Source organism: Mirounga angustirostris, unplaced genomic scaffold (genome assembly GCF_029215605.1).
Source record: "Mirounga angustirostris isolate CCGP_5_RB_7025 unplaced genomic scaffold, mMirAng1.0.hap1 SCAF_15, whole genome shotgun sequence".
Classification (NCBI taxonomy): domain Eukaryota; kingdom Metazoa; phylum Chordata; class Mammalia; order Carnivora; family Phocidae; genus Mirounga; species Mirounga angustirostris.
Window position 1 is genome coordinate 82,477,230 of NW_026991723.1, and position 23,041 is coordinate 82,500,270.

At 62.1% G+C, this 23,041-nt stretch overlaps 1 protein-coding gene across 1 annotated transcript; it reads left to right on the forward strand.

Moving 5' to 3' along the window:
- The first annotated feature begins 321 nt into the window (after window positions 1-321).
- Window positions 322-22,812, forward strand: CRB2 (crumbs cell polarity complex component 2). The gene is made up of 13 exons (XM_045882011.2): window positions 322-418; window positions 7,799-8,122; window positions 10,543-10,738; window positions 10,827-10,966; window positions 12,162-12,347; window positions 12,572-12,685; window positions 15,383-16,258; window positions 16,356-16,864; window positions 17,434-17,599; window positions 18,399-19,185; window positions 19,993-20,109; window positions 20,696-20,813; window positions 22,437-22,812. Exons 1-13 carry the CDS (start codon window positions 322-324, stop codon window positions 22,659-22,661), a joined length of 3,855 nt encoding a protein of 1,284 aa, XP_045737967.2. The 3' UTR covers window positions 22,662-22,812.
- Window positions 22,813-23,041: the final 229 nt, after the last annotated feature.

The following is a 23,041-nucleotide window of genomic DNA, read 5'->3' on the forward strand; positions in this document are numbered from 1 at the left end:
AGGAGGCTGAGGCAGCAAGACCTGAAAGGTGGGGGTGGGGGTGGGGGTGGGGGGGTGCACGAAGACCAGGTCAGACTTGCAGGGGCCCCTGAGGCCTGTCTGGAGCCCTGGGGCTTGGGGAGATGGGGTGGGTCAGACCCCTCCTCTAGAATCCACTCCCGGAGGAGCAGCCTGGGAGGGCCTGCGGTGGGGGAGGAGACGGGAGGGGAGGGAGGGAGGGGCCGGGCCTCTGTCCACGGCATTAGTGCTGGTTGGAGGGAGAGGGGGGTGCCGAGCCAGCCAGGCCGCCTGTTCCCACAGCCGGGAGCTGAGCGCGCTGCCATGGCGCTGGCCAGGCCTGGGACCCCGGCCTCCAGGCCCCTGGCCCCTCTCCCGCTGCGGTTGCTGCTCTTGGCTCCTGCCCTCACCCTCCTGGGTGGTGAGTTGGGGCATAAGCCTTGGGGTGGGGGTGGGGGGGGTGGACTGGGGCAGGGTCTCTCTCCCAAAGCAGATACCCCAGGCCCTGGGGCTGTCTGTGTGGGTGCCAGGACCGACTGCGGGGCTGGGCACAGGCCAAGATGTGGGTGCAGAGGGGTGTGCTCTGCGGGCCACCTTGCGTGCAGGGGAGTGTGTCCTGGGCCGTGGGGGTTGCTGTGTGGCATGGGGGCCTTTGTGAAGGGGTCGTGGGATGGGCGGTGTGGCCTGGGAGGGGTGTTGGGGCTGGGAAGTCCCGGGCTGAGGCCTGAGCGTGGGGAGCTGCAGGTAGTGTGAGCCTCGTCCCAGAGTCTGTTGCCCGTGTGCGCTGGGCTGTGGGTGCCTTAAAGTTGTGAGCCGGGTGAGCCGTGAGTCGTTGTCTGGGGCTTTCTGGGTGTGGTGGGCTGCGTCCTAGCACAAGTTGTGGGACATAAGTTGTCAAGCGGGTTGAACTGTGTCTTAGCTCTCGACAGGGGGACCCGGGGTGGGGGCAGCAGACCCCAGCCCAGTGGATTGCTGTGGGGAGGGGGAAGGAGGCCAGGGGAGCGGGGCGTCTACTTTCATCCCCTCCACGTGTGTGTTCCCTTGCCTGCACTGGGGGCTAGGGGTGCTGTGGGGCCCCTGGGGGGTGGCCAGGCACTTGGGAGCACGTGTGTCCACCGCTGTCCCCTCCCCGGCACTCCAGACCCAGCTGAAAGGGCTTCCTAAGCCAGACTCCATTCGCCAAACGGTTTTGCTTTTGTCCGAGAGGATTCACGTGTGCGCAGGCAGCCTGGACTTCTTCCTGGGGGGTCTGGGGGACGCTTTGTCTTGGTCACTATAGCTACGGGGCCAGGCCTGGGAAGTCCCCTGACCCCGCCTCTCCTGCTGGAGGAGGGAGCCAACCAGGGCGAGTGGCCTGCACTTCACTGCCGGCTGGGGGGAGACCCAGCCCTCGGACTCCCAGGGTGGGAGGTCAGGCTTCCCCAGACCCCTACCTGGGGCCCTCCTCCCCATTCATGGGGCCTGGCTCACAACGCTTTCATCTCCTCCTCCCTGAAGGGCCCCTGGGGAGGATGAGGACCCCATTTTAGAGTGGAGGACACTGAGGCTCAGGCAGGGATGGGGGCTTAGGAGCTGGGCTCCTGACGCAAATCTGGGGCTCAGGAGAGGAGCCAAGGGCCTGCTCTCTGCCCATGAGGGGCTTGAAATCCTGGTGTGTGGATCTGCTATCTGCCCCCTGCCCTACCATGTGCACACTCACACCTGCAAACACACACACCCGCATGCTGGTGTGGCACGCACAAGGGCACACCCCACCGCCACGTGAACAGGGGTCCACAGGCACGTGCACTCACACGCATACACACACACTGGTGTGTGCGGGTAGCGACGTGTGCATTCACTCTCAAACACACGCTCACGTGAACCGTGGGGCAGAGTGAACACAAAGGAGATGGACGCCACAGAAAAAGTGGCCGCTGAGTGACACGCTCATCTCCATCCCACCTGCTGGGGTGCCCAGGGGCAGCCTGTCGCACTATGATTTCTGTGCAGGGAGCCCCCTCCCTGGGGATCCTCAAAAGCTGGGGTGAGGGCACCGTGGGCGTGAGCACTTCTGGATACCAGCACCGGAGGCCTGGCTGCCAGGAGGAGAGGGGTTGGGGACGGTGGTGTCACTTGAAAAGTAATTTCCATCCCCAAGGGGATTGGGTTTCTGGAAGCCCTGGGCCCCTGGCTCTGCCACTCAGGCCTGCCAGGCCCTGAGCTGAGCCCCTCCATCCTGGGCCCACTCTGCCACAAAAGCCTAGCTGGTTTCTGTGGAGAGGACCAAGCATCTCGGAGTACAATGGGGCATGCTGGGCTCTCACAGCCCGGGAGCCTGGCTGACAAAGGGCAGCAGCCCCATTCCCGTTCCTGCGTCTGGCCCCTCCTCCCACCAGCCCTGGGGAGAGGGGGAGGGCTGTGGGACGGCGGCAGGGAGGCAGGGACAGAGTGGGGTGCCACACACATGTGGACCAGCATCCAGGATTGGTTGGCTAGACAGCGTTTGCTCCAAGTAAACGTTTGTTGGTCAATGAATAAATAGCACCATCAGCCACCCCCTGGAAGATACTATGCTAACGGACTCACGTGATGGACTTTGGTTTTTGCTGTTGTTGTTGTTGTTTTTATTAAAGATTTTTAATATTTATTTATCATTTTTAAGTAATCTCTACACCCGACATGGGGCTTGAACTTACAACCCTGAGATCAAGAGTCACATGCTCCACCGATGCAGCCAGCCAGGTGCCCCTTAAAGATTTTATTTTTAAGTACATGAGGCTTGAATGCACACCCTTGAGTATGAGGGTCACAGGCTCTACCACCGAGCCAGCTGGGCACCCCAAACGACCGACTGAGAATCTCCCCACTGCTCTGCGGGGCCGGCTCTAACAGCCCCAGTTTACAGAGGAGGAAACGAGGCCCAGAGAGGGTCAGGAACTTGCCCAGGGTCGCAGAGCTAGTGTGTAGACCAGCCTATGAAAGCCACGTCCCTTCTCTGCGCCTTTGCCCCTTCGGGGGGCCAACGAGCTAACTCTGAGGGCGTCCCGAGAATTTGCTGGGAAAACACAGGGGTTCTCCAACTCAGGTTTGGCCTGCAAGCCCCAGTTTCTGAGGACATTTTAGACCAGAGACCACTCATAAAAGCGGCCTGTTCGGGTGGCAAGGCCTTGCCAGGTCTGTCTTACCCCCGCAGGGAAGTGTCTCCATGGCCTTGGGCTCTGAGACTGAGGTCTGGAAACACTGGGATAGGCCAGTGCCAGGCACAGGGTGGGCGGTGAATCCTGTCAGTCATTGTCACCACTACTGTTACCAAAATTATCGATATCGACCCCTCTTTTATCCTGGAGGGGGGGCGTAAACATTTTTGTGGAAGAGTATTCCAAACTGTCCCATCTTGTTAGGGTAACTTAGCCCTTTCCTGGTGGCTCTGAGGCAGTGGGTAGTCACTCCTGTCCTTGGGGCCTAGTGAGATTAGATGAACAGCGTTTGCCCCTATGGCAGAAGCTCCCACATCTTATAAGATCTCGGGCCACTTCTTAGAAATATCCTTTTTCTTCCAGGTCAAGACAAGAAGCTTCTCAAAACTCACCCTCAGTAAACACTTCCCCTCAGTTGTTAGCAGTTATCACGAGGCCTGTTATAAGTGCACATCAAGTAGGAGTTACTAGGCACTGAGTGGGACCCAAGGCACGGTGGGACTGCCAACAGCCCGGTTCTGGTTAAAGAGGGAAGACCGACCGCTCTGCCCAGGCCCACCCTGGAACCTCCACCCTTGCGCCAACCTTCAGAGACCGTTTCCAGTGCCCGGGGAAGGCTGGGCTGGAATGCATTAAAATGACAATGCATGGGTGGCAATGTCGAGTTTGCAGAGTGGGAATTTCACATGCTTTGGGAGATGTGCACCTTCCAGAAGTCTGGAGGAGATAACCGGCTTCTTAGTCTTTTGAGGGATGATTTGGGGCAAGTTTATAACCTCTCTGAGTTAGAAAACAGCACCCACCTTTCCTGGCTTGAATCAATTGTAATCATGTAATCACAGAGGCAAGATGTGTGGCGCGGCCTGGTGCCCATAGTGCGCACTCAGTAAATAGTTGCTGTTATCATAGCAAGATCGTCCTCTCTGGGGAGAGAATTTCCCTCCCGGCAGTGGGATCTGGGCCTTTCCCGGGATGGGGCAGCAGGTCGAAGGGGAGGGGCGTGTGTCAGTTAATCCCTCCCCTGCCAGGTCGTCCTGAGAGGTCAGGAGGGATTTGTAAAGATAAGCACAGGCCCCTCGTCACCCTGGCAACAGGCCACGCCCCCAGCCTGGCCCAGGCCCCCCACCCCCCCTCCCGCTGCCCTACTGCCCTCACCTCCCTGCCTCTCAGCCCAGGGCTAGCCTGGCCTTCTGGTCTCACTCCTGCCCGACAGAGGACTGAGGCCAGCGGTTCCCAGGCCTCCAGGTGCAAAGGATTCCCCAGGGAGCATGCTGCAGTGCAGATTCTCCGGGCCCAGGCCCGACAGCTCTGAATCTCTAGGTCTGGAGTGGGGGGCCAGAAATCTGTATTCGTCCTTCCTTGCTTTTCTTTCTTTTCTTTTTAAAGATTTATTTATTTATTTATTTTAGAGGGTAGGAGGAATCTTAAGCAGACTCCCCCTGAGCGTGGAGCCCGATGACACGCGGGGCTCGATCTTATGACCCTGAGATCATGACCTGAGCTGAAACCAAGAGTCGGACGCTCAACCGATTGTGCCACCCAGATGCCCCAGAAATCTGTATTCTTAATACAAGCCCGGGGTTCAAGAAACCCAGGGGTGAAGGCTCTGGAGTAGCGAGACCTGGGTCTGGATTCCAGCCCCTCACAGGCTGTGGGACAGTGAGGTCCCCTCATGTCTGAGCCTCCCTTCCCTCAGCTGTAGAACAGGAATAATAGCACTACCCATCTCCTAAGGTAAACATGAAGAGAATTGGGAGTACACAAGAAAGAGGGTTGTCTCTCCCATCCAGGCTTTTGGTGCTACTGTGTGCCTCTTGGGATAGGGAGCTCCCTCCCTCTCCGCCTGGCTCTGACTGCAGGAGCCCCTTCCTCCCCTGCTGCTGGACTCTGTGGGCTGCCGGCGTATAGGGCCACGGGCCGCCTGCTCCCATGGCGATGCAGCGCCTGGCCCATTTCCCCCATGCCCTGTCTCCCCAGCCTGGTCTCACCTGCTCTGAAATGGAAGGCTCTGAACTGGGGGCAAAGCCCCAGATTCGGGTGGGGGTCACTTAGGCCACACAGATGAGCAGTGCCTTGTTGGCATTAAATGAAGGGCCGCCTGGTGCAGGACCCGGCAGCCAGGGCTCCTCAGAGTGGAGGCTATGGTTATTGTCTTGCGGTCCTGGGCTGTGCTGGGTTGAGGGACCCTGATCAAAATGGCCACAGCCCTTCATGAAAGCTCACTGGGTGCCAGGCCTTCACTCCTGTCCCCTCAGTGGCTCCTCACAGCACCCCATGAGGTGGCACTGTTTGAACTCCAGAAGCCAGGCCTTTCTGATGCCCAAACCTCTGTCCCTTCCTAAGAGAGCTCGATCCACTCCCACCCCCATCAGACTATCTTCCCACCCCCATCAGACTACCTTCCCACCTCCATCAGACTATCTTCCCACCCTCATCTGGCCATCTAGCCCTAAAGGATGTGGCTCTAAACAGATCAGCCACAGTGGCTGGGGTGGGAAAAAGAAAGATGAGCTGCCCAGAAGCCCCTCCGAGAGGCCCAGATGCCTTGGCCCTCTCCTACATGACCAGGCTTGGGAGAGGGGGCTGGGATGGAGGCCCTGAGCTGGGGAGGGAACTGTGGTCAGAGAGGGGCTGTGGACACTAGAGCCCTACGGGTCATCTTGGCCTTACAGTGTTTCAGACCTTCTGCCCCCTTGCAATGTGCCTAGCCCCGGCTGGGTGCCGGGGCCCCCAGTCGGGGAGTGAGTGAGCGCATGCCCCAGCTGTACCAGGTGCTCTGGGCACTCGTTGGTGGCAATCAGGTTCTCTCCCTGGGGCCGAGGTCTGTGTCTCCATATCCCTGTCCTCCGTCCTGCTGGGCCCCGGCTGGGAGGGGGGGGGGGGTCGGCCAGTGGACGGCCCTGCCTGGTGGAATGTGGATGACGCTGAGCCTTATCTGGGGGTCTTCACCAAGGTGGGGGAAGGGAGGTGCAGGGCCTGAAGCTGTTCTGGGCCTGGGTAGTGTCTGGATGACAACATGGGCAGGGGAGGGGCGCCTCGCAGAGCCCCAGGTTGGGGGTGCCTCCTGCTCGTGGGTGGTTCCCCTCCCCCAGCCCTTACTGAGGACCTGCAAGTGGCCAATGGCAGTACCTGAGGCTTTGAATCCTCCCACATGAGGCCTGCCCTGTTACCATCCCCTCTCCCGTGTGAGACAGAGGCTCAGTCGGAGAAATGACCTGCTCAAGGTCTCAGAGCCAGTAACTGAGCAGGGATCTGAGCCCAGGGTAGTTGTACCTCAAAGCCTAAGTTCTTAACCAGCGCTCCAGGCTCTCAGGAGGGGAGGGGGCTGGCCCTCCCCGAGGCTTGGCTTCCAGACTGGCAGGTGACCCTCTAGCGTGGTGGTGGCGGCACTGGCCTGAGCCAGCTGTCAGTCAGCAGGTCTCAACACCTGCCCTGCACCCTGTGACCTTGGCCAGGCCAGCTGGTCAGGCAATTGCTGAGGCCGGGGATACCGTGAGGGCCAGGGATTCCCAGAGAGGTTTCTAGGCCCGAGGCGGCTGGGAGGCAGGACAGGGAGGGGGGCCCAGCTCCCAGCCCCTGCCTTTGAAGTCCTCCATCTCCGGTTTCACCCGGGGATGGAGTTGCCAGACCCCTAGCAGGAGAGGTGGAGGGGACAGGGGAGGAGCCCCCCCACCCCGGAGGAGGAAACGGAGCTGCAGAAGGGGACACCCAGAGGAGACCCCCCTCTCTGGGCGGATGGGGGAGAGCTGAAACATGTGATAGGCTTGAAGGCTGTCCCAGTGTTAACTTGCCATGAGACCTCAGGCAAGAGTCTTCACTCTCAGGACGCCCGGGTGGCTCAGTCGGTTAAGCATCTGCCCCCCGCTCTGGTCATGATCCCAGGGTCCTGGGATGGAGCCCGGCATAGGGGGGGTCCCTGCTCAGCAGGGAGTCTGCTTCTCCCTCTCTCACTCCCTGCTGGTCCTCTCTCTCTCTCTCTGTGAAATAAATACATCTTTTTTTTTTTTAAAGCTTTTATTTATTTATTTGACAGAGAGAGACACAGCGAGAAAGGGAACAGGGGGAGTGGGAGAGGGAGAAGCAGGCTTCCCGTGGAGCAGGGAGCCCGACGTGAGGCTCCATCCCAGGACCCTGGGATCATGACCTGAACTGAAGGCAGATGCCCAATGACTGAGCCGCCCAGACACCCCAATAAATAAATAAATCTTAAAAAAAAGTCTTCACTTTCTTGCTTGAGCCTCAATTTGCTCTCTTATAAAATGGGCATGACAGTGCCTGCCCCAAAGGGGCTCTGCTGGGAGGGGATGACCCAGCAGAGAGCAAAGCTCCCAGGGTCAGAGAGAGTCTGTCCTCTAATCCTACTGGGGCATGGGGGGCGGGGGGGGCGCAAACATCCGGGTCCCATTCCTCTTCATGGAGACTCTCCTGAACCAGTCTCAGCTCCGGCTGTAGTTGTGCATGGGTTGTGGGGATATGGCTTGCAGAGCCCCTGGCCTTCCTTCCATCCTCCTGAATACAGACAGGCCCATGCTGCTTTCTGGCTCTGGGGTCTGGAGTGGGCCCGAGGGTGGGGAGGGAAACGTCCTGGTCCACCCTGCCCAGTCCATTTTCTCTCTTTACAGGAACGGTGCCTTCGGAGACCCCAAGTGTCTGTGCCTCAGCCCCGTGCGCTCCAGGGACCGAGTGCCAGGCTATGGAGAATGGTGGCTACACCTGTGGGCCCACGGAGCCCCAGGGCTGTGCCACCCAGCCGTGCCACCACGGCGCTCTGTGCGTGCCCCAGGGTCCAGACCCCAACGGCTTTCGCTGCTACTGCGTGCCCGGGTTCCAGGGCCCACGCTGCGAGCTGGACATCGATGAGTGTGCATCCCGGCCCTGCCGCCACGGGGCCACCTGCCACAACCTGGCTGATCGCTATGAGTGCCGCTGTCCCCTTGGTTATGCAGGTAATGGCCTCACGTCCTGGCAGGAGGCCCGTAATGTCCATCCCATCAGTGGCTCAGGGTGTAAAATCACACATTCAGCTTTGACTTTAGTACAGAGACACCCCCAGACACCCTGGAAGCTCCAGGGCATTCTGCTCTGGGTCTTGCTACAGAATGGATGCTTCTCGAGCTAACCTGGCAGCTCTGGATGACAGTATGAGCGTGTGAGTGCGCCTGGTGCCTGACATTTAACAGACACTGGACAGAGGTTACTTCAGTCCCTTCTGGAGTTCAGTTTGGTGCTGGGGGTGCAGACACCCCCAGGCATCTCTGGTGGGACCAGAGTGCAAGTACGCCCGGTTTGGCTTTAATGAGGACACGTCTAGACAGTCCTTCTAGCATCTACTCACTCCAGACCTGTGTCAGGCTGTAGTGTAGACGCCGTCTGGCTCATCTGATGGTTCTAGAGAATGGACACCCCTGGTACGGTTCAGGTTGTAAGGTGGACCCTCTTCCCCTCTGGGTAGCCCCTAAAGCTCCAGCAGAGAGACACGGGTGGTCTTGTTCAAACTGTAACGTGAATGTACCCCAGTGATCCCTGCTGTCTCAAGCGGGTGGATAATGTATACACAAGTATTCAAGGGCTCAGAACACAGACTGGCATGCGTACATGCCGGTTCTCTCCTCCAGAGTATGGCCCTGTCCCAGTCCCATCCACGCTGTAATCAGGAGCATCCCGGAGCGACTGTCCAGAAGCCAGGAAGGAGAGGGGGTAGCTGGGCACAGGTCTGGGAGAGGCTACATCCAGGGCAGTGGGGAGCACTGCAGTATAAACACTCCTGGTTCTAGTTCAACCCTGAATTCAGACAACTCTGCTCTGAGGGCGGAAGGCAGTTTGAGGTCACCTCAGAGCAAGGGTTGCACACTGGGGGGTGGGGGTGGGGAGGGGGGCTGGGCCCCAGGGGAGGGAGCTTATAGTGAAGAGATGGATCTCGGCACTTTGGAACGGACTCTGGAGACGGTCCCCCGTATCCTTCTCACCATTTGAGAGTCTCGGTGTCTGGAGTGTTAGTTGTGTGTGTGTGAGGGAGGCCAGGCAAAGGGCCTGTGTGTGTCTCTATCTGCGGGTGTCTGCGCTCCCTGAGTGCATCTGTGGGAACAGAGATGTGTGAGTGCCAGCAGGTGAGTGCGCCAGATGTGCCCGGGCGCCCTGGGTCACACTTTCTGGGTGAGTTGCGGATGTGAGCGGGGGCAGAGTCAGCCATGACTCATTGCTCTTCTCCTCCTTCCGTTCGGAGCCAGGCGGGGGAGGTTGGGATTCCAGGCGGCCAGGGCCTGGCTCCCCCTGGCACAGAGGGTGGGAGTGGGCCTGGGGCGGGAGGAGTGAGGGGTCACAGGAAGGAGGGGCTGTGTTTTGTGCTCACTGAGCTGGGAAGGGGGCAGGTTCCAGCTGGAGCCAGCTGGGTCTCTGGCCCCCCAGGACCAACCCCACATAGGGGGCAGGGGCAGGGCCTCTGGAGTCCGCCGTAACATGTGGGTCCCCGGATGAACTCAGGCAGTACATCCCCAAACCCTGAGATTCTCCATCTCCCTTCATCTGCACACATCTCTTCCCCTGCGGGCCGCCCAACTGTCTCAGTTGCGCCCAGGGCTGAGGGGCTTCCCCGGACTTGGGGTTTTAGAAGCAAGAAGGTGCAGGGGAAACCAGGAGGAGCTGGTTTCTCGCTGGGGCCTGTCCCTCCCCAACGGAATCCCTCTCTACACTCTCTTCAAAGCTGGCAGAGTGAGTCTTCCACAGTGTAGACAGAATCGTGTAACTCAGCTGCTTCCAACTCTTAGGATAAGCCCAGATTGGGGCCCCTGAGGCCACCACAGCCCCCAGCCCTGCCTCACCTCCTCTGCTCTCTCCTTTGCTCTTGACCCTCCACGCTCCCCTTTCTGAGGGCACCATGTCCCTGCCCCAAGCTGCTCTGGACCAGTTCCCCAGCCTGGAAGCCAAATGCTGGCACAGCCCCATCCCAATCTACTGAATGCTTACTCATCTTTCAAAAGGCTCTTCTTCCAAGAAGTCTTCCCTGACTCCAGTTCCCCAGGCCAGAACCTTGGGTCTGGCTTTTAGGGGATCCACTTCGCTCCCATTGTTGAGCTTATCACAATTAAAAATCAGTCCGCATCTATGTGATACTGACCTAATCCCGGTCTCCCCAGCTACACTGCTGAGAGCTCAGGGAGGGAGGGACGGCTGTCTGGTCTCTACCCCATTGCCGTTGCCGGCTCAAGAAATACCTGCTCTGGACGAATGGACCGACGGATTCTCTCGGCATCTTCGGGTTTCCGCTCCTTGTAGCCGTCTGAAGCTGGTTTCGGGTCGGCCTGCCTGAGCCTCTTTCGTCCTCCCTCTGGGTGTCCATCTGTCTGTCTGTGTCTCCGGCCCTGTCCAGGGGTGACGTGCGAGGCGGAGGTGGACGAGTGTGCCTCGGCGCCCTGTCTGCACGGGGGCTCGTGCCTGGACGGCGTGGGCTCCTACCGCTGCGTGTGCGCGCCGGGCTACGGGGGCACCAGGTGCCAGCTGGACCTGGACGAGTGCCAGAGCCAGCCGTGCGCGCACGGGGGCCAGTGCCACGACCTGGTCAACGGGTGAGCTGGGTGAGCGGGCGGCAGCCCGGGGCGGGGGGGCAGGTGGAGACTCGGGCGTGCTCAGCCGGCGCCCCGCGCCCCGCTCCAGGTTCCGGTGCGACTGCGCGGACACGGGCTACGAGGGCGCGCGCTGCGAGCAGGAGGTGCTAGAGTGCGCGTCGGCGCCCTGCGCGAACAACGCGTCCTGCCTCGAGGGCCTCGGGAGCTTCCGCTGCCTCTGCTGGCCAGGTGTGTGCGTGTGCGTGTGCGCGTGCGTGTTTCCGCTCCCTCTGCTGGCCTGGTGTGTGTGTGTGCGCGCATGCGCGTGCGTGCTCCGCTGCCTCTGCTGGCCAGGTGTGTGCGTGTGCGTGTGTGCGTGCGTGTTTCCGCTCCCTCTGCTGGCCTGGTGTGTGTGTGTGCGCATGCGCGTGCGTGTTCCGCTGCCTCTGCCGGCCAGGTGTGTGCGTGTGCGCGTGCGCGTGCGTGTTCCGCTGCCTCTGCTGGCCTGGTGTGTGCGTGTGCGCGTGCGCGTGCGTGTTTCCGCTCCCTCTGCCGGCCAGGTGTGTGCGTGTGCGCGTGCGCGTGCGTGTTCCGCTGCCTCTGTTGGCCTGGTGTGTGCGTGTGCGCATGCGCGTGCGTGTTCCGCTGCCTCTGCCGGCCAGGTGTGTGCGTGTGCGCGTGCGTGTTTCCGCTCCCTCTGCCGGCCAGGTGTGTGCGTGTGCGTGTGCGCGTGCGTGTTTCCGCTCCCTCTGCTGGCCTGGTGTGTGCGTGTGCGCGTGCGCGTGCGTGTTCCGCTGCCTCTGTTGGCCTGGTGTGTGCGTGTGCGCATGCGCGTGCGTGTTCTGCTGCCTCTGCCGGCCAGGTGTGTGCGTGTGCGTGTGCGCGTGCGTGTTTCTGCTCCCTCTGCCGGCCTGGTGTGTGCGTGTGCGCATGCGCGTGCGTGTTCCGCTGCCTCTGCTGGCCAGGTGTGTGCGTGTGCGCGTGCACGTGCGTGTTTCCTCTCCCTCTTTTGGCCAGGTGTGTGCGCGCGCGCATGTGTGTGTGTGTCTGCTCCTTATGGGCGCAGTCTGGGGCGGCGGGGAGATGTGCGCGGGGCTCACCTGCCCTCAGAGCATGTGCGTGTAGCTGCAACTTCTCTGAACTTCACTTTTGCGGGGATCTGCAAAATAGGGCTGATCGTAGCCCCTGCTCCTGGCGTTGTTGCGAGGAGGGTAAAGGTGTAAAGCCCGTGAAACCTTGACACATGCAAAGTGCTCAGTAGTACTAGCAATAATAGTAATAGCACACTGATGAAGGTGCCATGGTCATTCCTACCGTCCTCGGTGCATCCGTCCCTCACCATATCGGTGAGCATATTCTGAGCTGTCGTTCCAGCCTGGCCGCAGTGGAGGGGGGCTGCCCGGGGACCCCGTGTGACCTGCTACCCACGTGCGCGTGCCCCCAGGCTACAGCGGCCAGCAGTGCGAGGTGGATGAGGATGAGTGCGAGTCGGGCCCCTGCCAGCATGGGGGGCAGTGCCTGCAGCGCTCGGACCCAGCGCTCTACGGAGGCGACCGGGCCACCTTCCCCGGCACCTTCAGCTTCCGCCACGCTGCCGGCTTCCTGTGCCGTTGTCCCCCGGGCTTTGAGGGTGAGTCTCCTTCCACCCTTCCAGGGAAGCAGGTCCACCAGGGTGTGGATGTGGGGGGAGGGATGCCAGGGCTCTGCTTGAGGCCTGGCCCTGCCACATTTGTGCCACCCGCCTGAGTCAGCACGTCTCGCTGGGCCTCAGTCTCCATAGCTCTAAAACGGGCCCTTCCAGCTCCAGTCTGGTTCTGAGGGCCCAGGTGGGAACCCCGGCTGGCCCTCTTGCAGGGGACGAATGTGGCGTGGATGTGGACGAGTGTGCCTCACAGCCATGCCTCAACGAAGGCCGCTGCCAGGACCTGCCCAACAGCTTCCGGTGCCACTGTCCAGATGGCTACACAGGTGCGGGGGGGTGGGGCGGGATGGGCACTGGGGCAGGGCAAGGGCAGAGTCAGTGGGCCTGGGGTGAGAAGCTTCCTCCGGCTGATGCGTGGAGGCTGGATTGATGGGGATGAGGAGAGCAGGAAGGAGGTGGGTGTGCTCGTTCGGGTGACAGCTAAGAGGGGCTGAGCAGGGACCCGGGCTTTGGAGATGAAAGTGGAGGGAACTAAGTGAGTTGAGCACTATTTAGGGGGGAAACTCTGGAGGCCCTGTGGGTTAGTCCAGGTACGAGCGGGAGGTGTCAGTGATGCTTCTGCCCTGGGTGATGCTGGGTGTCCGTACTTGCTCATACTGAGTCCAAGTGTCTGCGGAGCACCCACAGGGAGGAGCCAGGGTGGGGGCTGGTGGTCCAGGGTCTGGCGCCCAGGAAAAGCCAGAGACCGGGGTTCAGGAGTGCAGTCCTGGCAGCTGGGGCCACGGGTGGCCAAGACTGTCCAGGAGAATGTGTGGAGTGATGGGCAAAGAGAACCCTAAGCACCTGACATCCAAGGGCCCGGCAGAGGCTGAGGGGCCTGCGGGGAGAGGACAGAAGAGGTAAATGGGGGCATCACAGAAGGGTGAGCTTGACCTCTAGGAGCTGGGGCTTATGGGACAGGAGTTGGGTTGCAGAAAGCCTCTCCCTGCCTTGGGCACAGCAGATGCGTAGACACGCAGACACCCTTCCACGGACGCTGGTGAGCCCAAAGAACTCGTCACATCCTCCTCGAGTGTCCCTGCCCCCTCTGGAATGCGTGTGACACTTCCCCCGTGCCCGCCCGCATTCCTGCTTGGGCACACAGGCTCCTCTCCCTGGCAGGCTTCCTGGGCACTGGCTCCCCCCCCGCCCCCCAGAGCAAGGAGGTGGCGATCACCACCCTCCCTCCCACCTCAGCGGCCCAGACATGCTGGGCTCAGCGGCCCCCGCCCTGGGGTGGCCGCCCGGAAAGCCCATCGTCTGCCCCCGTGGGCTGAGACCCCCTGAGTCCTGCCTGGGAGCGTGGTCTTGCAGGCACCACGGCGGGCCCAGCACGGCGTGCGCTGCCCCTGAAGAGCCTTTCTGTGCATTTCGTTCCCTCCTCACTGCACCCCTACGAGGTAGGGTTCTTACAGATGAAGTAACGGAGGCTTGAGAGAGGGGGTGTCACTCCCTGCGGTTCACCAGTGTCAGCCAGAGCCCAGCTCCTCCCCCAGCTGAGCTCAGCTGATGGGTGACAGGGAGGTCAGATCTGAGGTCAGGGCCCGGGAGGGGAACCCCGACCGTAGGGCTGGGCTCCTTGCCGCCGTCCACCCCCATCCTCCCTTTGGGTCGTGCCGGCCTGGGGGAGGCCAGTGCCTGGCATTCCTGAGCCGGTTCCGAAGGAGGCGGCTGGTCAGGCGGGGAGCTCTGCTCCCCCGGCCCACGACCCGCCCGCCACTCTTGGCCATCTGTGGGAGAATGCGATGGGGCCGTGGGCTCTGTGGACTTTCCTGGGGGGCCTGTGGCTCCTGGCAGGTATGCAGGGCTGGGGCCTTGGGCAGGATGAGGTGTGGCCGGCTGTCCTCAAAAGGAGGCTGTGGGGTTTGGGGGCTGACTGGGGTCAGGATCCAAATCCTGGTGGCTTCTCTGGGCCTGGGCTCCTCCAGCTGGGGTATGGTGGGAAGGGCTGGCCTTGGTTGTTTGGTGGACGCTTTGGCTGAGCTGGGGTTGGGCTGTGGCCTCTTGACCCAAGCTGGGGCCAGAGCACCTGGTGTGGGAGCTTCTGGAGGGGAGGGTGAGGTGGCCCCTCCATAGTCAGCATGGGGTGCTAGGGCAGAGGGACTGGGGGATGGAGCCTAGATGCATACCCCACTCCCTCCTCCATTTTGGCACTCTGTCCACAAAAGCCATGCCAGATCCTTTGCTGGGCACCAAGAACATATTCAGGCCTCCAGAGGAGATCTCAGCTGAGTAAACAGATAATTTCAGTACAGGGTTCTGGGGAGCTGTGTCTGGGAGTGGGCAAGCAGTTGGGAGTGACACAGAGCTTGGGGTTGGAAATCAGAGAAAAAGCCTCCTAGGGGCCTGGCCCTTTGAATTTGGGCTTTGCAGGATGACTAGGAGCTTGACCAGCAGGGTAAGTGAGGAGAAGGCATTCCAAGCAGAGGAAACAGTATGAGCAAAGCCCCAGGGAAAAGTTTTCCAGGAAATGCTTGGGGGAACAGGCAATTCAAGGTCTGGAGGGAGCGGGGTTGAGACTTGAGGGCCTGGTAGGGCCCAGCCCCTGAGGGATGTTGAGTGCCAGAGTGAGTGATTGGACCTTAAGCAGCAGGGGAATCTGGCCAGGCGATGCTTTAGAAATAAGCCTCTGGCTACTTGAGGAGATGGATGGTAGAGAGGTTGAAGGCAGGCAAAGTAGAGGACGCCAGACCGTGGACCTGTGAGCTGGTGAGACAGAGGTGGGGTGGGAGAAAAGGGGAGACCAACGAGTGTTTAGGGGATTGAATCCATGGGGGACAGAGACCCACCAAACATGGGAAAGGAAGGGGTATCTTGGATTCCAGCCTCCAGGGACTTTAGGGGACCATGAGAAATCCTTTGGGGATTGGGAATTGGTTCAGTTGCTAGGTGCTGAGATCCCCACCCCAAAAGGCATGTAAGCTCTGCCTTGAGTGCTTCGTTCTTGCCTTGAGTGCTGAGCTTTGGCATGGTCTCTCCCGAAGGCCTGGCATGTCAGGAAGATGTGGATGAATGCCTGTCGGAGCCCTGCCTCCATGGTGGGACGTGTGATGACACCGTGGCAGGCTACGTCTGCAGGTGCCCGGAGGCCTGGGGTGGGCATGACTGTTCCGTGCGGCTCACCGGCTGCCAGGGCCACACTTGCCCACCGGCTGCCACCTGCATCCCCATCTTCAAGGCCGCCGTGCACAGTTACGCCTGCCGCTGCCCACCCGGTACCCACGGACATTTCTGTGGCCAGAATACCACCTTCTCTGTGGTGGCCGGGAGCCCCGTGCAGACAACCGTGCCAGCTGGCAGCCCCCGGGGTCTGGCACTGAGGTTTCGCACCACACTACCTGCTGGTGCCTTGGCCACTCGCGCTGACGCCCAGGACAGCTTGGAGCTGGCACTGGTGGGGGGCACACTTCAGGCCACCCTCTGGAGCCACGGCAACACCACCGGGCTTACCCTGAAGCTGCCTGACCTGGCTTTAAATGATGGCCACTGGCACGGAGTGGAGGTTTCGCTGCGCCCGGCCGTCCTGGAGCTGCGGCTCTGGCATGAGGACTGCCCTGCCCGGCTGTGTGTGGCCTCCGGTCCTGTGGCCCCAGCTCCCGTGGCTTCCGAAGCGCCGACGCCTGCCAGGTTCTGCTCCACGCAGCTGGGTGGCACAGCCTTTGAAGGCTGCCTCGAGGACGTGCAAGTGGACGGGCACTTCCTGCTGCCCGAGGACCTGGGCGAGACTGTCCTCCTGGGCTGCGAGCGCCGTGAGCAGTGTCAGCCTCCACCCTGTGCCCACGGAGGGGCCTGCGTGGACATGTGGGCTCACTTCCACTGCAAATGCCCCCGGCCCTACAGTGGTCCTACCTGCGCTGATGGTGAGGAGCAAGGCAGGTGGGCCCCCCTCCCCGGGGCGGGGAGTGTGCCTTCCCCTAGCCCACAGGCCTCACCCCGACACCCTCTCTCTCCCTGCAGAGGTTCCTGCTGCCACCTTTGGCTTGGGGGGCACCCTGAGCTCTGCCTCCTTCTTGCTGCACCAGCTGCCAGGCCCCAACCTCACCGTGTCCTTTCTCCTCCGTACTCGGGAACCCGCTGGCCTGCTGTTCCAACTTGCCAACGACTCGGTAGCTGGCCTAACAGTATTCCTGAGCGAGGGCCAGATCCAGGCTGAGGTGCTGGGCAGTCCTACTCTGGTGCTTCCTGGGCGCTGGGATGATGGGCTCCGCCACCTGGTGACGCTCAGCTTCGGGCCTGACCAGCTGCAGGGCTTGGGGCAGCAGGTGCACGTGGGTGGGAGGCTCCTCCCTGCTGATGCCGAGCCCTGGGGTGGGCCCTTCCGAGGCTGCCTCCAGGACCTGAGACTCAATGACCTCCACCTCCCGTTCTTTCCGCGACTGCTGGGGAACTCAAGCCAGCCCAGCGAGCTGGGCAGCAGGCAGTCCTGGAACCTCACCATGGGCTGTGTCTCCGAGGACACGTGCAGTGTGAGTTCCCCAGGAAAAGGGGTGGCTCCCTTTCTCAGGGTCTACCCTGCATCTCTGGGGGTTAGCATGGCCTTCTGGTGAGGAAAATGGCAGGAGGGGAAGCACTCTGCCCAAGTTCCCACTGTAGAGAGTGGCAGAGCAGGATTAATCTCTCTGGCCCAGCTGCTCTTGCCCTCTGTGGGCCCCTTCCCTCCCTCCCCAGTCTTGGTGTGAGACAGACACCCAGGCCCAGGCAGAGGACTGCCTGAGCCTTTCTGTAGGAGCTGCTTGGGGGACAGGGACGTCCTTGGGTCCATGGACAAAGCACCAGCCTTGGCATTGGAATGGCCTGAGTGTGAACTCTGGCTCCTCTATTTCCTGCCTGGATGAGCCAGGCAAGTGGCTTCTCCTCTCTGAGCCTCAGTTTCTTTATCTGTAAAATGGGGACAATAGTGACTTTCTCTCTGTGTGTTTGGGAGGAGTTAATGTGTCTGTAGTAGGTGCTCAGTGAAGAGCCACTGCAGTGATGGTTATGGTGGGATGATGCTAGCCCCAGGCCTGAGCCAATCCCTGCCCTGATTTTTCTGCAGCCTGACCCCTGTCTCAATGGTGGAATTTGTCTTGTCACCTGGAATGACTTCCACTGCACCTGCCCTGTCAACTTCACGGGGCCAACGTGTGCTCAGCCGCTGTGGTGTCCTGGCCAGCCCTGCCTCCCGCCTGCCGCCTGTGAGGAGGTCCCTGGTGGCTTTGTCTGTGAGTGTGTGCTCCCGGTAGCCCACGTGCTGGGTTCTGGACACCCAGGCTGGATTAAGCCCTGAGGGCTCCTAGGCAGTGGACCAGCATGCCAACAGCCCCCAGTGTGGGTAGGCCACTGCATCCAGAGGGACAGGTTTTCTGGAGGAAGACAGCATTCACCAGGTTTCCAAGGACAAGTAAGACTGACTGGGCGTAGGGGAGGACATTTTAAGGAGGGGCAACAGCATATGCAAAGATCCTGGGGTTTATAAGGACAACTGAAACACAGTTACGGGTGTTGGAGTCGAGATGTTGCCAGGAGGGGCCTTGAGAGGTAGGCCAGGCAGCCCAGAACTTTTTCCCAAGGGCAGTGGGGAGCCGTGGGATGGTTTTAGGCAGGAGAGGGACATGATCAGCATTTTAGAAAGGTGACTGCATTTTATTAAAATGCACGATCAGCATTTTAAAAATCTGCATTTAAGAAAGATGACTGCAGTGAATAATGAGCCTCAGTGATGAGACTGAGCAACTCCACTGAGGAGGGAAGGGGGCAGAGGCCTTATTATTGCCTGGTCTGTGACCTGGAGGGTAGGGTGGGTCTCCCCAGCGCCGCCGAAGCTGGTTCTCGGAGGTAGGGAATTGGGAGCGGTGGAAGCCACGGCGGTGGGGCGATGGTTCCCGGCATGGAATGATGGGTGGGTGGGCGTGCCCCCCTCGAGATGGGCGGGGGCCGTGCGGGTGGCAGGTGTGTCACCCGCGGGCTCGGCCCGGGGGTGGGCGCCCGTGGGCCCTTCCCCGACTTTCCCTCTCCCCGCAGGTGTGGCCGAAGCCACGTTCCGCGAGGGCCCGGCGGCCGCCTTCAGGGGGCACAACGCGTCGTCGGGGCTGTCGCTCAGCGGCCTGTCGCTGGCCTTCCGCACGCGCGACTCCGAGGCCGGGCTGCTGCGCGCCACCGCGGGCGCCCACGCGGCCGTCTGGCTGGCGGTGCGCAACGGCTCGCTGGCGGCCGGCGTGCGCAGCGGCCCTGGCCTGCCCGGGGCGGTGCTGCCGGCGTGGGGGCCGCGCGTGGCCGACGGCGCCTGGCACCGCGTGCGCCTGGCCATGGAGCGCCCGGTGGCCGCCGCGTCGCGCTGGCTGCTCTGGCTGGACGGGGCGTCGGCGCCCGTGGCGCTGCGCGGCCTGGCCGGCGACCTGGGCTTCCTGCGCGGCCCCGGCGCCGCGCGCGTGCTGCTGGCCGAGAACTTCACCGGCTGCCTGGGTCGCGTGGCCGTCGGCGGCCTCCCACTGCCCCTGGCGCGCCCGCGACCCGGCGCGGCCCCCGGCTCCCGAGAGCACTTCTCGGCCTGGCCCGGGGCGCCCGCCCCACGCCTCGGCTGCCGCGGCGCGCGCGTGTGTGTCCCGTCGCCCTGCCTGCACGGCGGCGCCTGCCGCGACCTCTTCGACGCCTTCGCCTGCGCCTGCGGCCCGGGCTGGGAGGGCCCGCGCTGCGAGGCCCGCGCCGACCCGTGTCGCTCGGCCCCCTGTGCTCGCGGCCGCTGCCACTCACGCCCCGACGGCCGCTTCGAGTGTCGCTGCCCGCCTGGCTTCGCGGGCCCGCGCTGCAGGTGCGGACGGCCGGGGCGGCCGGGGCCCCAGGGGCCCGGTGGGTTCCCGGGGCAGGGGCGGGGGGCTGGGGGGGGCACCCAAGTCCACGGGCTCCACAGCCGCAGCTCTGGTTCTGTGGACCAGCCACTTCCCTTCTCTGAGCCTCCGTGCCCTCGTCTGTGAAACGGGAACGACAGTCCCCTAGCGTTGCCAGATAAAACCCAGATAAGTTTGAATTTGAGATCAATGACGCTCTTGTCTGGGAGTGGGGGGTAGGGGATGGGGGATCCCAGAGCTAGATTTGGAAGCAAACCTGGAGGCTTCCCTGCCTGGCCGCCCGCCACCCATGCTCATCCCCATTAGTCCCGTGAAGATGGCGGGGCCAGAGTGAGCCGGGTGGAGGCTTTGATGCTCCCCCTTTTCAGTCTGGTTTTGACTCCCCGCTCCCTTTGGAGCCAAGCTTTTGGAGGGTTGTCTGGCAGAGGCGTGACTCCGCCACCCCCAGGAGGAATGTCAGGCCCAAGTTTTATGTTTAGGAACATGCTTGTGTTCCAAGGAGAGTCCTGACATTCATCAGCTTCTCAAAGGCCTCTGAGCCTGGGGAGCCGGTCCCATCCAGGCTCTGGAGGTTGTACACCTTGTTGGGGGTGGGGCTGGAGCCCCCTCCCTTCCACCTCAGATGCCACTTCCATGAACGCTATCAGGGTCCATGGCAGGTGGGCCCTGAATCCCACAGCTCAGGTGGCCAGTGGTAGCCCCAGGAGCGGGGGGCCAGGCCAGGTCCCCAGCCTGCTGTCCATGGTGCAACCTTTGTGCTTTCTCCCCAGGTTGCCTGTCCTGCCGGAGGAATGCAGCCTGAACTTCACCTGCCTCAACGGTGGCCCCTGTGAGGGTGGGCCCCAGGGGGCCAACTGCAGCTGCCGGGGGGGCTTTGCTGGCCAGAGGTGGGCCTGGGACCCAGCCGGGGGCGTCCTGGGTCCCCTCCAGTTAGGACAGGCAGGGTGGGGTGTGGATCCTTGCTCACCTTCTCAGCCCTCACCATGCCCACAGTGCCAGACAGCCCACCTCTGTCGCTTAAGTTCTTTCCTCCCGGGGTTCCCAAGGCCATCCTCTGTTACGCCGTCCCCGGGGGGGAGGTGGCTGCCTGGTGGTGGTTCTGAGAGCCTCATCCTCAGCCCACCTGCATCGGGACTGCCCAGGGAGCCTGTAAACGGGCAGGTTCTGGGCCCACTGCGGAGAGAGGGCGTCCCCATCCCCAGGCAGCTGCCCTCACACAGCCTCCCCGGCACTTCTGACTGGGCGGGCCATTGTCTGTCATGAATGCTGGGGCAAGGGGCGGGTGGTGGTGGAGGTCACAGTCGGCCTCAGTCAGCCAGCAGAGCCCTGCCGGGCGGGGACCATGCATGGTGACCGTGGAAGGACACCTGTGTGTTTGGGGGGGGGGGGGGTTGAGAAGCTGAAGCAGATGGGGGAACAAGAGGCCGCACAGGAGGGAGCAGCTTTCCGAGCCTCGCCTTCTGTGCTTCCCAGGTGTCCGGTCCCCTGTGAGGCCAACCCCTGCTTGAACGGCGGCACCTGCCGGGCTGCTGGTGGGCTCTATGAATGTATCTGCAGTGCCAGGTTCTCAGGCCAGTTCTGTGAAGTGGTGGTGAGTGATGCCAGGGGGGCTTGGCGAGTGCCCTGTTTTGGACTTTCGTGAGATGATTTTGGGGCTGGGGGGCCCCTAAAGCCCTTGTGGTGCTGTTTTCCTGGACCAGCCCTGTCGTGGGGTGGGGAGTAGTAGGGAAGGAGACTCAGGGCGAGCCCGGGAGGCCCCACCATCTCTCAGTGAAACAGTTGGGCTCTGCCAAGTCCTCTCTGGGACCAGGACTCAGGACCCAGAGGATCCTGGAATTCTGGGATTTCGGCTGGTGGATACAAGAGCCTGTAATCTCCAGTGGTTTGTGGGCCAGGATTCTAGAGTAGGAAGATTTGGAGAGGCCGCGATTCTGAGCCAGAGCAGCCAGGGAGGCTCAGCTGAGCAGGGGCCCAATTGATGGGGGCCAGCAGGTAGCTTGAGCTTGAACCTCCCCCTGACCCCCCTTCCCACCAAGGGGCGGAACCGGCACCACAGGCCCAGTGGGCAGTGAGCCCACCTGGGTGCTGGTGGGAAGCCTGGGGAGGAGCCTTGATCTCCACAGGCTTCTGGCAGCCCCGGTCATAAACCCGCAAATCCCTTCTGCTTCTGGGGAATGTTTCCTTTCAAGTTGAACTTTACAGCCTCTGGCCCCCCGCCCCGCGCCCCAGCCCTCCTCACAGGGCCAAGGGAGGAAATGGCTTTACAGCTCTCCCAGAAGTATCCAGGGGTGGAGGCTGGGGATGGCCCATTCCGAGCTGGTATGAACTTTTCTCTCCAGCCCTGGATACCTTTCCTCCTTCAGGGCTGGGTACTGGGACTTGGGACCCAGGTCCCAGTGGGCCGAGAGGCTTCACAGGCAGAGGGAGGGCCGGTGAGTCTGAGACCCTCGGGCTCTGGAAGCTAGGAATTCTGTGATTTGGGGGCTTCGAAGTGCCAGGCCTTTGATGGGGGCATCCTAGTTCTGTGACTGGAGATGGAGAGGTTTCCTGGGCTCCCCAAAGCCTGGTCTCAGTCTCCCTCGCCGGGCAGACCCTGGTGGATTCTGAGCTCACCCTTAGCTACGCGACCCCGCCTCCGCTCCTGCCCTGTACAGGCCACCTGCCTGGGGAGCCTCTCCTACCTACTGCTGCCTGAGAGGCCTCCCACTGGGGTTAAGCGTGGTCTCCACAGCCACTAAGAAACCAGACCACCCTTTGGGATGGGGAGAGATCAAGTCCCCACCGCCTCAGGCTGGATGAGTTTACTGCAGGGAGGCTGGGTGGCAGGGCCCAATTTGGCCAGGGAAGGAAGGGCCTGCGGCTAGAATTTAAGGCTGAAGGATGGTGGCGTGGGCATGGCATGGGCCCTGGGGGCAGACGGAGGAGACTGCCAGTCCTGGCTTGCTGGTCACGTGTCTGGGGAATCTGGGCAAAGCATCTGTTTTCTCCTTTACTCCTTACCGAGTGCTACCAGGCAGGTCCTGCTCTGGGCACTTGGAATTTACTGGTAAACAGAATAAAGCAAAGATTCCTGTCCTCCCTCCCGGGAGCGAGGGAGGACCCCCACCCCCGTTCATTAGACCATTGTGAAGTTTAGGTACCACCCCCCCTCCCCCGCCCGCCCACCCAGGCACGGACCCCGCAGCCCCAGCCCTCATTACCGCATCTCTCGCAGAAGGGCCTGCCGCTGTCCCTGCCCTTCCCGCTGCTGGAGGTGGCCGTGCCCGCGGCCTGCGCCTGTCTCCTCCTCCTCCTCCTGGGCCTCCTGTCAGGGGTCCTGGCAGCCAGGAAGCGCCGCCAGTCCGAGGGCACCTACAGCCCCAGCCAGCAGGAGGTGGCCGGAGCCCGGCTGGAGATGGACAGTGTCCTCAAGGTGCCACCGGAGGAGAGACTCATCTAGGCCTGCCCGCCTGCCGGCTCCAGCACCCATGAGGTCCCAGATGATTTCTACCCGAGGACCCCAGGAGGCCGTGCCCCGTGGCTGGCCTCCCGCAGCCGCGGGGCCCAGGATGTCTGCCGGTGAAGCGTCGCCTTAGCTGGCGGCCCCCGCCTGTCCCATCGTGGACAGGAGAGGGGAGCACTCAGGGAAGCCGGGGCGGGGGGCTGGTGAGGCCGTGCCCTGCACCCCTGGCCCTGCCGGCTCTTGTCTCGGCAAGCACACCGCCGTGCAGGGGAGAAGCACCCGCGGGCACACACGGTGTCCCTGGGGGACGGGGCTCGTGGGCATGTCCGTGTCTCTGCCGTGGGTGCACGCGATCCCACGGAGGGGCGGCTGGGCTG

Excerpts from the sequence above, each read along its gene's own strand:
- CRB2 (XM_045882011.2), top strand. The coding sequence starts at position 322 with ATGGCGCTGGCCAGGCCTGGGACCCCGGCCTCCAGGCCCCTGGCCCCT. Across the intron at positions 419-7,798 it reads TGCCCTCACCCTCCTGGGTG|GAACGGTGCCTTCGGAGACC; the intron begins GTGAGTTGGGGC and ends CTCTCTTTACAG. Across the intron at positions 20,110-20,695 it reads GGGGGCTTTGCTGGCCAGAG|GTGTCCGGTCCCCTGTGAGG; the intron begins GTGGGCCTGGGA and ends TGTGCTTCCCAG.